At 32.1% G+C, this 14,429-nt stretch overlaps 1 protein-coding gene across 1 annotated transcript; it reads right to left on the bottom strand.

The window, feature by feature from the left end:
• Positions 1–1,982: 1,982 nt before the first annotated feature.
• On the bottom strand, positions 1,983–5,233 carry LOC131043023 (homeobox-leucine zipper protein HOX3). Its single transcript, XM_057976380.1, has 6 exons — positions 4,966–5,233; positions 4,649–4,875; positions 3,688–3,767; positions 3,505–3,616; positions 2,512–2,591; positions 1,983–2,420 (listed from the first exon to the last, which is right to left on the bottom strand). The coding sequence occupies exons 1-6, from the start codon at positions 5,099–5,101 to the stop codon at positions 2,234–2,236; spliced, it is 822 nt and encodes a 273-aa protein (XP_057832363.1). The 5' UTR covers positions 5,102–5,233; the 3' UTR covers positions 1,983–2,233.
• Between the last annotated feature and the right edge of the window lie 9,196 nt (positions 5,234–14,429).

Here is a 14,429-nt window from a genome sequence, read left to right as displayed (position 1 = left end):
CAAAGTGTTTCTTTTGTGTAATGTCTCTTTCTAGTCTATTGTATTGTGACTATTTTCTTTGCTACATATATAATCAAGTTCAATGTAATTCTCTTTTGCTTCTTGTTGTAGCTATTCTTTTTTGTAATCATGTTTTGATTCAATAAAAGAAGTAGAAGGGCTCAAGTTAAAACCAATGTTACATAACTAGAATCTTTTCCTCAACAATAGTGACCCCTACTCTTTTATTTAAAAATTTAAGAAGTGTAATTGGAGTTGGGCTTAAAATTGTTATACCAATTTAGATTTTTTCCACTATTTGTCAATCATATGGAATTTTAATGTTCTCAAGAATTATTATTTTTATTATTATATATTTATTTACTTGTTGATTTGAATATGCAAACTAATAAAATTCATGAGACCACTAGGTTCTTTAAGTTTTAAAAAATTAAACTTTTAAGCTTAATCTACGTAATGTCCCCACTTTGAATAAGAATTTAATAGTAAATAATAATAATAAACTTAAAAATTCAAAAGAAATAAAAAAGTAAAATAAAATCAAATTAAATATAATTAAAATTTAATTAAGTTAATGACTGGTCAAAAGAGATGGGATGAAAAGTTGTGACTCCCTCAAATGAGAGATATAAAAGGGAGAAGAGAACCTCATTTGGGAGGGGGATGATTTGGTAATCAGAAGTGCAAATCTGATTTAAATAAGAAGTGTAGATCTGACTTTGAAAGGTTGTGTCCCTTTCAAAGGGCAGAAATAATGAATAATTTCACTCTGATTTAAATAAGAAGTGTAGATTTGACTGTGAAAGGTTGTGTCCCTTTCAAAGGGCACAAATAATGAATAATTTCACTCTTTCAAAGGCTGCTAATGGTGAAAGGGTATGTCTCTTGCCAAAGGGCATATATGATGAAGAGGTGTAACCTCTCCCTCTCATTGAGAGATATAAAGGAACATAATCAGATGGATCAGTAATAGATATTGGACATATATATGAAAAGATAACGGTAATTATTGAAAGTAATTAATTACAGAAACACCCATCGTGGAAGTTCCCAGACCTCCACAGAAGTGGTAAGTTGCATTTAGGCCAGTCTTCCGAAAACAGAGAAGATATTTGAGTGTTTGAAAGTATTGAGGTTTAGAGGGGAAGCATAGGGAGACTACCCATCTAGCAAGTGGGTTAAAAGCAACCAGCCCTTGGATTTGGTAGACCAACAGTCCGTTGCTCTCTCTTTTTGCCTATGATACTTTTTGTCTATCTACATGTTAGTACTGATAGTTTAGGCCAACCTATAATATTTATATGCTTGTAGGTATTGTGTGTACATCCTTGTGATTGCAGGGTTATCCATAATCAGGCTATTGGTTGCAGGCTTAAGGTATGATCCGACTTATGTTATGAGTCTTCCTTTTATTGTAAATCATGCATAATAAGTCAATGATCAATACGGAATTATATTCTCAGATTTAATCAGAAATGTCTCCTTAAATAGAATTGATAGATACTATAAACATATTAAATAGAATTATTACTGTTAATTTCTGTTTGGGAAGATTACAACCTACACTATACTCAATTTGAAATACTTTCTCATGAATATAATATTTAATTTTTTTGACATAGTCATTTCAAAGTAACAAGTTGTGCAGTTAAAAAGAAAAATAAAAATTAAAAGCAAATGTGATTTTTTCCTAATATACTACTGCTTGCTTCTAGCCTTTCTTTTTTTTCTACAGCTTATTTCTAATTCTTGAAAAGTAACTCCTCTATTGAAATGTACACAAACCTTTAAGAAAATACAATACACTTGAAATTAAGAAAAAGAAAAACTACTTTTAAACAAAATAATATATATCAGAGAGGGAGAACGCTAACTAATATCTAAGGAGGGTGCAATGTAAGAGCAATACAATTCAATACACAAAATAGAACTCTCTCCATGCCACATGGTTTATAAGAATATTTTCGAAAACCTCTATTGTTAGAGACAATTAATCTCAGAACTCTAACATAAAGTCTAAAATATCTGGGTCACAAATAGGGGTTATTTCTGATTCACTTGAAACAACATTTATTACTTTTGAAAACGCCTAAGAAGGTTAAAGCACGCACAAGTTATCTTCGATTTATAGTAGGGCTGCAGATTCTCAAATAAATCCCAATAGCAGCAAGAAAGAGATTTTCGAAATATAAGCAATCAATAGGCAAACACAGTAATTTATCCAATATTGATTTCATCCAGAAGTTGTCAAACGAGTAGTGCTGATAACCCTTTGACAGGAAGGACATCCCACTAATGGTGCTGCAGGTGGTGTTTCAGGCGCCTTAATTTCTGCCAACTCTTTATGCATTCTCTTCTTTTCCTCTCTTAATACATTCTCTTGTTTCCCACTATCCATTTCGTTTTGCTTCCTTTTGTTCCTGCAAATTTTATTTGAATAAATTAGTTTCTTAATACTCATAATTATATTAAATGTGATGAGATGAATTACTCTACCAAGAAGATTATTACCTCTTCCTCCTATTTTGAAACCAAACTTGAACTTTTCGACGGCTGACATTTAGCAGGTTGGCCAAAGCCTCCAATTGGATCTGTAAACACAAAATAAAAAGATAATAATTACGCATACAGCATGTATTGATATTTACAAAGCAAGTAAAGAATATTTCAGTCTGCGACAGGATATTATTAATACTGATAATAAAATTTTGTAAATAATCTATATTCTCTTATTAAGGGATTGTATCTGGGATGATTTTGGTGCAATAGGTATTTCAGTTCTTTGACACCCAGCTGAAGAAATATCAATATAATATTATAATTTCATATTAATTAAGAAAATGAATTTATGATTAATATAATTTAAAAAATAAAAAATAATCTATGTAATCATATGATATTTTCCTCAAATTCCTTCATTCTAGATTGATGACATTATTTCCAAACCAGATTTGGACAACATATAAGAATAAAACCATGCGCATTGCCTATCTTACGCAACAGTGAATTCTAAAATTCATTAAAAACAATTTCTCTTTTAATTTCCAATTTGCATCTGAATAGTTAATTGAGAAATGATTTCTAATACTAATCTTACAAAATAACTCTAAATCAATAACTTCTTCACATTGGTTCTGTAAATATCTGGGTAGTTTTTTAAAATAGCAATTGATAGATTGAAACAAACAAATTAAACAAAACAGGAGCAACATAAACTAGATCCATATTCATAACCTAAATATAACTATCTACTTCTAGATCTCTGATGGGAAATGACAGATCAAACAATTTATGACAGTAAACAAAGATGACTGATAAGGATATCAATAAAAATAAATTATTCTCTGTCATCTATTGAATACACTGTTTTTATAGTTCCAACAATTTTTAGAAATGTTAACCTTTTTTTTTATATATAGAACTTTTATGGCTATACTATGAAGAAAAGAGAAAAGATACATACAACCAAAACAAACTGTAATTAAATGGGGAAAGTAAACATACTTTATCCACTGTATTGTTCTGTTTGAAGCATTCTTCCAAATTAGCATATTGCTCTTCTGAAAATCTGAACCTTAGTTCAGTACCAACCATTTTGTTTTGCTTCGTTTTGATCCTGCAAATTTTATTCGAATAAATTGGTTTCTTTTTACTCATAATTAAATTAAATGTGCTGAAATGAATTACCTTCTCCTCCTATTCCGAAACCAAACTTGAACTTTTCGAGGGCTGATATCTAGCTTGTTTGCCAGAGCCTCCATTTGGATCTGTAAACACAAAATAAAAAGATAATAATTGCACATACATTAAGTATTGATATTTAGAAAACAATTAAAGAATATTTCAGTTTGAGACAGGATATAATTAATACTGATAATAAAATTTTGTATGGGATTGTATCTGGGATGTTTTTGGTGGAATATATATTTCAGTTATTTGACATTCATCTGAAGAAATATCAATATAATATTATATTTTTTATATTAAATAAGAAAATAAAGATGAATGATATAGAAATCTGAAAAAACAAATAAAAAATTAATTAATTATATGATATTTTCTTCATATTCCTTTGTTCTAAACTGCTGACATTATTTCCAAAACAGATTTGGAGAACATATAAAAGATTGCAATGTGAGCAAAACCATGCGCATTACGTATCATAAAAAACAGTGAATTGTAAAATTCATTTGAAAACAATTTCGATTGTAATTTTCAATTTACATCTGAATCGTTAGATAGCAAATGATTTTTTGCTGCTAATATTATAAGCCTAAAATCAAAAACTTCTTTACAGTTGGTTCTGTAACTATTTGGGTGGTTTTTAAAGTACGAATCCATACATTGAGAGGAAAAAAAAAAAATACGCGAAACAGGAGTCAACAATAACAAGATACATAGTTATAGCCTAAATGTAACTAACAGCTTGAAGATCTGTGACGGGGAATGACAGATCAAACAATTTATAACAGTAAGGAAATGAAAATCTCTATTAAAAAAAATTACTGATAATTTTTATTGTCCCAACAATTTGAAGTTATGTTTACCTATCTTATATATATATGAAACTTTAATGATACTATGAAGAAAAGAGATAAGTTACATACAAGCAGAATAAACTGTAATTAAATGGGGAGAGTACACATACATAATCTTCTGACATTTTGTTGTTCTCTTTGTAGCATTGTTCCAAATAAGCGTATTGTTCTTCCGTCAATCTCTGCCCTCGTTTAATACCAACCTTCTCTTGCTCATTGCTGATCCTCAACAATCTATTATCGAGATTAAAATCCTTCTGCAAATCGTCCTGTCCATCAGAAGGTGGTGTTTTATTGAGGTCCAAACTATTTGGGTTGCTTCCTTCCGATTTTTCGTCTGCAGGTACAGAAAATCGTAGAATAACATAACAAATAAATTCAAAAAAAAAGGTCAAAATTATCTGGCCATACAAAAGAAATTATTTACTTGACGTTTTTTGCTCCGATGGGAGACACTCCAAACAAGCGGAAGCATGATGCAAATAGTGTGAAGAAACAGGGGTACGATCAGATTGGAAAGCATGCTCCACCCCTTCATCACAATCCACAGTAACCATTTCCATTAGAGTTGGTCAAGCAACAGATAACTACTCACTGACAGATCCGGTATTGGAAATTAGATGAATCAGGGCATTACAGATGATTAATTTACCCGAAAAGGTAAGGATTAGATTTTTTATAGTTCAGGAAGTCAGTAATCTATATGTGGGTCTACAGATGAGTTACAGCTATCTTACAAATCAGACATGTATATCTTACAATCTGATAGGAAGAAAGCAATGATAAATGAAACAAATAACAAGGAAAAGGTAAGGATTAGATTTTTTATAGTTCAGGAAGTCAGTAATCTATATGTGGGTCTACAGATGAGTTACAGCTATCTTACAAATCAGACATGTATATCTTACAACCTGATAGGAAGAAAGCAATGATAAATGAAACAAATAACAAGGAACATGGTTTCAATTACAACAATTATAAAACAGATTTCCAAAGCTAAAAGTGAAGAATACAAGGCAAGAAAGAACAAAATATTAACCATTCCTATCCTTCCCAGCTAATTGTTCTAAATGACATAAATCCACCAGCAAATGTTCCCTTCAATTCACTAATCTATTCCATTCTGTAAGAATATGACAAAAACCAATAGAGTCTAAAGACCTAGTGAATTGTAGAATCTGTGAATAACAACAGTTAAATGCCAATTAGTATCATCAAAGTGTTGTTGCTCATTAGCATATGTACCATAACTTTTAAATCAGATTCACAAATAATCTGTTTCCAATCAAGAATACACATCATAATATTCCCTATCTATATATATTTATAACATCTGTAGTCAATTTAACATTGAAGGATAATATTTTAGAATTTAGAATTTTACAATTAGTATTTAATATTTATTATACTCAATCTAATTAAATCAAACATATTTAAAAATAGCGTGTCTTCAAAATTTTATATTTTTATATTTATGTTTGTCTACCTTAGTAAGTAAAAATCAATTTTAAACTAGCATGAAGATGTAATTTATATTTTTGCAATCTTAATTATTTTTTAGAAAGAAATGGATCTCTCACTTATAATATATATACAAATAAATATATACATAATATACATATATATGTATATACATACATATATTTATGTGCATATATCTATATTATATTCTATATTTCTTGTATAGTAAAAGGAAGCTCTAATCCATCTAAAATTCAATAAAAATATAAGACAAATGCTACAACTAAAAAAGGACAAAGAAAAAAAGGAAAGCTATGGATGCTAACAACTATATCAAAATACTAAAAAAAATCATAACTAGATGAGGCAAGTTGTATGTCCTTGGCCGAGGTGTATAACTAAAAGAAATCTTCCTACTTAGGAAAATGGTCCAAGAAGAATCACTATCCGCATCCATAAAAATAGGAGAGGCAGAGAGAGACACTATATCAAGAACAGGAACTTGAAAAGGGGTGAAACCAAAGAAACTCCTAGTCAGGGAAGTGTCGGATCGCTACAAAAGACCATCACCTGGACATTGTATGCTCATAGAAACTATACAAATCAAAATAATAAAATAAATAATGTCATGTCATAAATCTATGAATTAGATAAGCAAAGGAGACCACCAAAATTAATGAGGAATAGCGGAGATATGGTGGGCATGGTGATAGGGCGTGACCTCCTCCCTATCCATGCAAAACAAAATTCTGCAACTTCCATGGAAAAGGAAAATGGAGTGCTTGGTGATGGAAACAGGGGAGGAAATAGACACAAAACAGAGCAAGAAGAAAATAGAGCAGAAAATAAAAGTAGAGCAAAACACAAAAATCTGCTCAATATGATATAGCACACAACATTCTATTTTTCAATTACATCAAACATTACATATGATTGGAATGCTACAATATTTATCTTGTCAACCACATGATCTACTGATCATCTAACTCCAAAACATAACCTGTTACATGTGTCTTGTTTTAGAGGTCTTTTGAACAATCTAGAATTCTAGATACATGCATTGAAGAATGGATTAAGAGACATCTAGAACCTTGTCAAAAGACTATAAAAATTATATATCATGCTCCCACAATCTGTGTGTAATTTGCAGCTAGGACAGTTCACGAATTGAATGAAATCAAACCAAATCTTATCAAAATCGTCCTTCATTACTTATCTTTAAAGCTAAGGGATATGCATGTAAATTGGGGCTGACAGGAGTAGCTATGAAATACATATAGACAAAGTTTGATATGATTGCTTATGTGGTGGTAGTTGGGATTATATTTCCAACACTCCCCCTTAATCTCAACTACTAATATTCTATCCATTCTTTTGTTCTTTCTAGCTTTCTTCAACTACCTTCCCTTTTTGTCTGTGATCTCTTCCTTGGTTTTCTTGCTAACTTGTTGTTGCTACAACTGCTGCAATTTTTCAACATTCACAATGTCTTCTCTTTAAGTGATATCCTCCTCTGATTTTCTGATTTCTTTCATGAACTTCTCTTTCTTTCTTATGCTCTAGTTTTTTTCAACTGTTGTTGTAGTCTTTCAATCTCTTTGGTTTGAAGTCTTCAAAACATCATACAATCAGCAGTTGCCTTGCTAGACAATGGTTTCTTTTGGCTGAAAATTTTTTTAATCCCTTTTGGACATTGAAAGTTTTCATTACTTCTATTGTTCTTCACATATGAACATTTGTACAATCTTTTGAACATACCTGTGAGCTTTTGCCAACTAGGTCCATAGGTCCATCCACAATCCATTTTTATACAACCTGGTATTGATTCTTTCTTCCAACACATTTTTTTAGAATGATTTCTCAAACCACAAATTTTACATGGATGTAAGTAGCAACACATTTCTTTTGTGTCACATGAAGCATTACTAACTAGTAGTTTTAACTTCAAACATTCATTCTCTTGTTTCAGATTTAAGAGTTCCCTTTTCTGTAAACTGTTTTGTTCTTCTAACCTTTTTGACATTTCTTCCAAATCATCAAACTTCCTTTTGACATCATCAAATAACTACAATTTCTCTTCTAATTCCTTATTTTTATCTTTAACTTCATTCAATTCTTTTTCAAGATTATAATTTCATCTAATAGTTCACATTTTTCCATTTGCTTCTCTTTTAAAAGCATTATCATTTCTGAAATTTTCTTTTTACATTCCTTCAATTCATTTTCCAAATCATTTGTTTTCTCTTTCTTTACTCTGTCCACTTTACCCATTGAAACAAAAAAAATTAAACTTACCTTACCCTGACACTTAACTATGTTTTTTCTATTACAAATTTCTTCCTCTAAACAACTCTGTACACCTTCAAAATCTTTACCCAACAACTTACACTTCCAGTCTGCTAGAGTCTTCTCCTTTTGATAGCCTTTTTAACTGCTATGGCCTCCTTTAAGCTGCAACATCTGAGTCTCCAATTTCTCCTTCAACATCATCAAACTCTATACAACTTATACAAACAGCTTGCAAGCATTTCTTCTAGCAAACAACAACGATCTCCTCTTTTTCTTGATGTTTTCATAGCAGAACTTGACTTCATCTATGATTTTCCTTTGACTGGGCAAACATCTGCGATGAACTCCAACCTTCAGCTTCTTCCTTGCTAGGCTGCTTCAAGCTCTTCAAAAACTGCCAGTATTTCTTTTGTTCTCCCTCACAGATCTCTTTTGTTGCATTCTTCTGTAGCTGCATTCCCAATAATTTTAAAATTTCGTACCATTGGCTCTAATACCACTGATGGAAACAGGGGAGGAAATAGACACAAAATAGAGCAAGAAGAAAACAGAGTAGAAAATAAAAGTAGAGCAAAACACAAAAATCTGCTCAATATGATATAGCACACAACATTGTATTTTTCAATTACATCAAACATTACATATGATTCAAATGCTACAATATTCATCTTGTCAACCACATGATCTACTGATCATCTAACTCCAAAACATAACCTGTTACATGTGTCTTGTTTTAGAGGTCTTTTGAACAATCTAGAATTCTAGATACATGCATTGAAGAATGGATTAAGAGACATCTAGAACCTTGTCAAAAGACTATAAAAATTATATATCATGCTCCCACAATCTGTGTGTAATCTGCAGCTGGGATAGTTCACGAGTTGAATGAAATCAAACCAAATCTTATCAAAATCGTCCTTCATTGCTTGTCTTTAAAGTTAAGGGATATGCATGTAAATTGGAGCTGACAGGAGTAGATATGAAATACATATGGACAAAGTTTGATATGATTGCTTACATGGTGGTAATTGGGATTATATTTCCAACGCTTGAGTAACCTAAGAGGCACACGACCCCATTATCTACGACCAGAATTAGTTGCAGGAAAACATAAGATTGGGGGTTTGATGGATAAAGAAAAGAGAATAGCTCATGGATAGGCCATGGAAACCCCCTAAAGCATTTATGATAAACATTTTTTCACCACGGACATTGCGTATGTGGTCATAGAGAAGGAGATGACTTGAAGGGAGGCCATTGTGATTTTTGGGGCAAATATGCATGCGAAACTACAAAAGCTTAAGATTGGGGGATTTTGTTAAACATGATGGGAGAAGAATGAAAAAAGGGTCATGGAAGGGAAGGAGTTGAATGCAAGAAATAAATCTCACCAAATGTTGTAGTTGTAATTGTTCTAGCTGAGTCAATACATAGAATGTCGAAACTTAGATAAAGCACATGAACTCTTTAGTAGAATGTCTCAAAGAAATGTGGTTCCATGGAATTGACTATGTGTCAAGCAAGATTCTACCTGTATTGTAGCCTTTCATTATTTATAGGTCAAAACAGAGAGTGTGGAATAGATTTTAAACATCCTTCAAGTACTATGTGCAGCAAATTCACCTACATCAGTTGGCTACCTAACCTCACCCTACTATGAAAGAGACATTTCACCCGAAATAAGATAAGTTTAATCCATATTTATAATATCTATGATTTTTAATCTCAAATGACCTTTTATAATTATTGTCTAAATTTAAACATGGGTAAAAACATATAAATATCTATGAATAATTAAACGATTCCATGGACATGAAGCAAATGGCAATTAATGTTAGAATAAAAGTGTTAATTATAAAAGTTTAAGTCATCTTGTCGGTAGTTTGATATAATTAGTATCTAGTTACCCTATGTTTGATTATGAATGGATGGATAAAAGTGTCAAATTTTATTACGTGGAGATTTAGTTTATGAGTTTTATCCTTGTTTAGAATTATTTCAAATGAATGAACTCAAACAAAGAGTAAGGTATGTAACTAATTAATATTTTTTTTTTAAGTTAGATACTAATTTAATGTATATGGGTGTGACCTTGTGTGTGCTCCTACTAGAATAAAAAATGATTGATTTAAACTACAAAAGTGTATCAAAATTTAAAAATTGAGACCCTATGAACTTGTTAGCACCTTCAAATTCCCCAGAAATCTGAAGTACGTGATGAAAATTTGACTAAGGCACATAGATAATAGATATACCCCTGCAAAATCTTATTAGAATGTCCTGTGGTTTATGCTTCGCCTTGGACATGAAATTCTTTTAATTTTGACCTTTGGTGGGTTTCTTTTTGACCCGTGACCTGTTTGTCTAGTTAGGCATGGCTTAAGTTATTTCCTCATGGGTTTTGCATTGTTTGCAACTAGCCTCGTGTTCTAGCACTTTTATTTTATCGGGTTGCCATGCCTTTGGTTGATCCCTAAGTTGTCCACCCCTCTTTTCTGTTTTAAGATTTTGTTGCTTCATGTTTGGCTCCATCCCTATGACGTCCTAGGGACAGAACTTATGCACACGTGCTCAAAGGTTGTTTCAAGTTAGCCTATGCTTTTGTATCCCTCTGCACTCTCTGAAATGTCTTTCGTACCTTACCGAGTTCTCGAGTTCCATCCAAGTCAACAACTTAAAAATATTTCAAAAGGTTAACTCGAGATTCAGTGAAACCTTTCAAAGTATCTCACTAACTTTCAAGTTGCTTTGTTTTGCAGTTGATACTGATAGATTGACACCCGAGTATTTGGCGAGGTTTTTTTAATCTCTTGTCGAGTCCTGAGTGCTATTGAAGAATAGTGGTGTTAATGAACTTGGAGCTCGCTCAAGTCTTTTCTTTGCCTTAGTGAGTGTTTGGAAAGGCCGATGATAAGCGGTACACGTGGCATACTCGGAACTTGTTGAGAAGCTTTTCCTTCATTCAACAAGTTCTCGGGGAGATGATGTGGTAGGTGTTTTCTTCACAGTTGAAAGGGGTCCAATGTGTCAGCCCAGGACTCGTTGAGAGCCCTTTCTTCCTTCTGCAAGTATCTGAGAAGAATTGCACCGAGGTAATGATGGATCCCACATGCCAAGAGGAGTAATGAAATGAATCTCCACAATTTTGTAACGTAAAGAAAGTCAACACAAGGTTGAGTACAAAACTGCACGGGGTCTTTGGTCACCATGAACGAAATAATTAGGGCATGGGAGAAACTAATGCAAGGAAAGCTTCATTCCCTAGTGTTTGAAAATTTGAACTAGTTAATTAGACCATGGGACCTGTGGATGCCAATTCACCACCAAGATGGGTTCATTTTCTAAATTAGTATGGACGTAATGACCTAGGGAAACACATCAAATGTAATCAGTAGAAGTTATTGGCTAAGTTGTTCCCATCCTTTTCATGTATTTTGGGGCATGAAATGCTCTTGGCATATTCTTCTATAAGAATGCCAAAATGTGACATGTGGCAAAGTAATCCAAGGCTTCTTGCTCCCTTGTTGTTATGAAAGAGAATTCAAGGTTATTTTGTAAGGGTTCCATTCTCCCGTTTTAGCATTGTAATTGTTTGTACAAGATAGCATTTAGAGTCTAGTTTTTTTTTTTTTAATTGGTCTCAGAATGTTACAATCTGTTTTATGATAATGGAAAGCAACCTAGTTTGTAGTTTAAAGATAAAACATGCCATGATGCCTCTTGAATGTATATCATTTTCTTTTGAATCTAAATAATCAAGGATTCTTATGATTTTTGTTGCACATTTGTTGTAGCAACTATTTCACTCATGACTCATCTTCAAGGAACATCTTAATGTTAGTTTTCAGTGAAGTGCTCAAGATTATTGTATTTTATTTCAAGATTAAGAAGTATATCATGAGTATGTTTATGAGAGATCTCATTACTGTAATGCAATGATGGTCTAAACATCATTGGTTGTGTTTATGCTATTATCATGAATGGTTGTTTCATTTGGAATCTATAAATGCATAAGGAACTAGTCAAGTATATTTTCCTATGTAGACATTGGAGAGATCCAAATTTAAAAATCTAATAAATATTTATTTTCAGTCCTTTCTAGTTTTATAAATTATTGTAATTATAATGTTCTCCATGCATGTTACTAAAGATTTCTCAAGGTTTAAGCCAATATTGAGTAATAGTTTCTAATCCTTGGCATATAGTTTGTGAGAACATAATCTATTATACAATACCTAGTTGAGTGTAGGATTTAATCCTTAGGTATTCCTAAGGGTTACCCCCATATGTCCTACAAAGCCTAAAGTGTGACTCTATTTTTTTTAATATTTTGTTGATTTGGGAACCAAGAAAATGGTGACTCTATTGGGAAGTCAATGCCAAATTAATGTGGAGAAAGAGTCAAGAACGTAAAAGAATCTGAAATTCATTTTAGATATAGAAGTTTTTGCGACAAAAGGTTTTATTGCAACTCATCTGAAAAATATTTGTGTGACTCTGTTGTTGATGAAGAACCTAGAATGAAGACATACTTGAAATAACCTCTAGTTGTTTAGATATTATTTCTCTGCAAGGAGGTAGTGACTCTCTAAAGAAAGATCTTGGGATGTGAAGAAGATCTTGAAATTCATAGTCAAATGTTAAAATGGACAGTAGCGACAAATTTATTCCAGGTATTCCTCATTTGTATATGCAAAACCATGGTCCTTATTAGGTGAAGAATGCCACTAAGCAAATGATTTTAGGTGTTGGCATTATATGCTTCTTTGATGCAAGTTTCAATTAGGTATTTCAAGAGAAGTATGTTGAATATTATCTATCTTGAGTTTGTAACTACAAAGTTGATGTAAAGAACTTGTGAAAACACAAGTAGAGATGTATCATCAATGTAGCCATCCATGTATGGTTCCTATTAATATAATGCCAAATCACTATTCGCAGTCATGCCCATAGAGAAGAGTTTGTGTTTTAGAAAAGTATAACCCACTGAATTTTACTTCTATTTTGGGTTATCCTAATCCTTTCCCTCTTGACCTAAAAAAGCATGTGCCTAAATTTTCATGGGAAGGAAGGTGAGTCAACCATTAATAATGTGCAATCATTTTATGATTTTATCGAAGATTATTAGATAAGTGTAGAGGATGTATACATGAAATTGTTTGTAAGGTCCCTTGAGGAAGATCCAAGTGAGTGGTTTAGTAACATGCCCATGGAGAGTGTATCTTCTTGGGATAACCTAGAGGTACTTTTCTTGAATCAGTTTGGTGGGGAAATACAATCCGAGTTCATTTAAGACTGGAAATACATCATGTTCGCAATCAAATAATGAGTTAGAAGAGGAAATTAAATGCCAAAATGAGTGTACTTTTGCTTCCCCAGCTTGTCCTTGACATCTTACATATCACAGTTAGCCCCAAATTGAGTGTGATGAATCTGAAATGTTACATAATATTGATCCTATGATATATGTTCAAGATTTATTAGACATAAGAAGGAATGAGGGAGAATTAGGATGTTCATTATTCTTAATATTCTTAGATGTTTTGAGTGGGATACCTGATGGTTTTAGACCTCATGAGCTTGCATGTGTTGGCCTATTTTTGCAAGTCTACGATCCTTGTTTAGTTAATTGGTCTAAAGGTTTGAAACTAACAAGTCTTGTTTACGTATTAGATTGGATTGACATGGTCGAAAGGTTTATATCTCAATATTCAATTAATGTGAAATATCATATTGTTGGTAATAATGGTGTCATTGATAAACATAGACTAAGGGCTAATGCTTTGTCTAGAAAAACAACGTATGAGAAAGAAAAAATATTGTGCCTAAGGTTGTATCTCACACATATGAGAATAATGTTTTTAATCAACTAAATATCATATTATGTGCATCTGAAAATATTCTAAGTAAGAATCTAAATGTTTCATGTGATCAAACATTGGAATAGTAATCACTTTTACATTGTCATTTCATTGATAGTCATGAATTAGAAGATGATTGTACACCCAACTGTAATGATGACATGGGAAATGTTTATGATCAACATGTGGGGGAGGGTATGTGCAGGATCATGGTGTGCCAAAAAAGGCCCTTAAGTGGCAATGAAATTTTAGAAAATCGGAGTTATGCAACTTGGCATGA

The sequence above is a fragment of the Cryptomeria japonica genome, chromosome 5 (genome assembly GCF_030272615.1).
Source record: "Cryptomeria japonica chromosome 5, Sugi_1.0, whole genome shotgun sequence".
NCBI lineage: Eukaryota > Viridiplantae > Streptophyta > Pinopsida > Cupressales > Cupressaceae > Cryptomeria > Cryptomeria japonica.
This window is presented reverse-complemented; position numbering and strand designations above follow the sequence as displayed.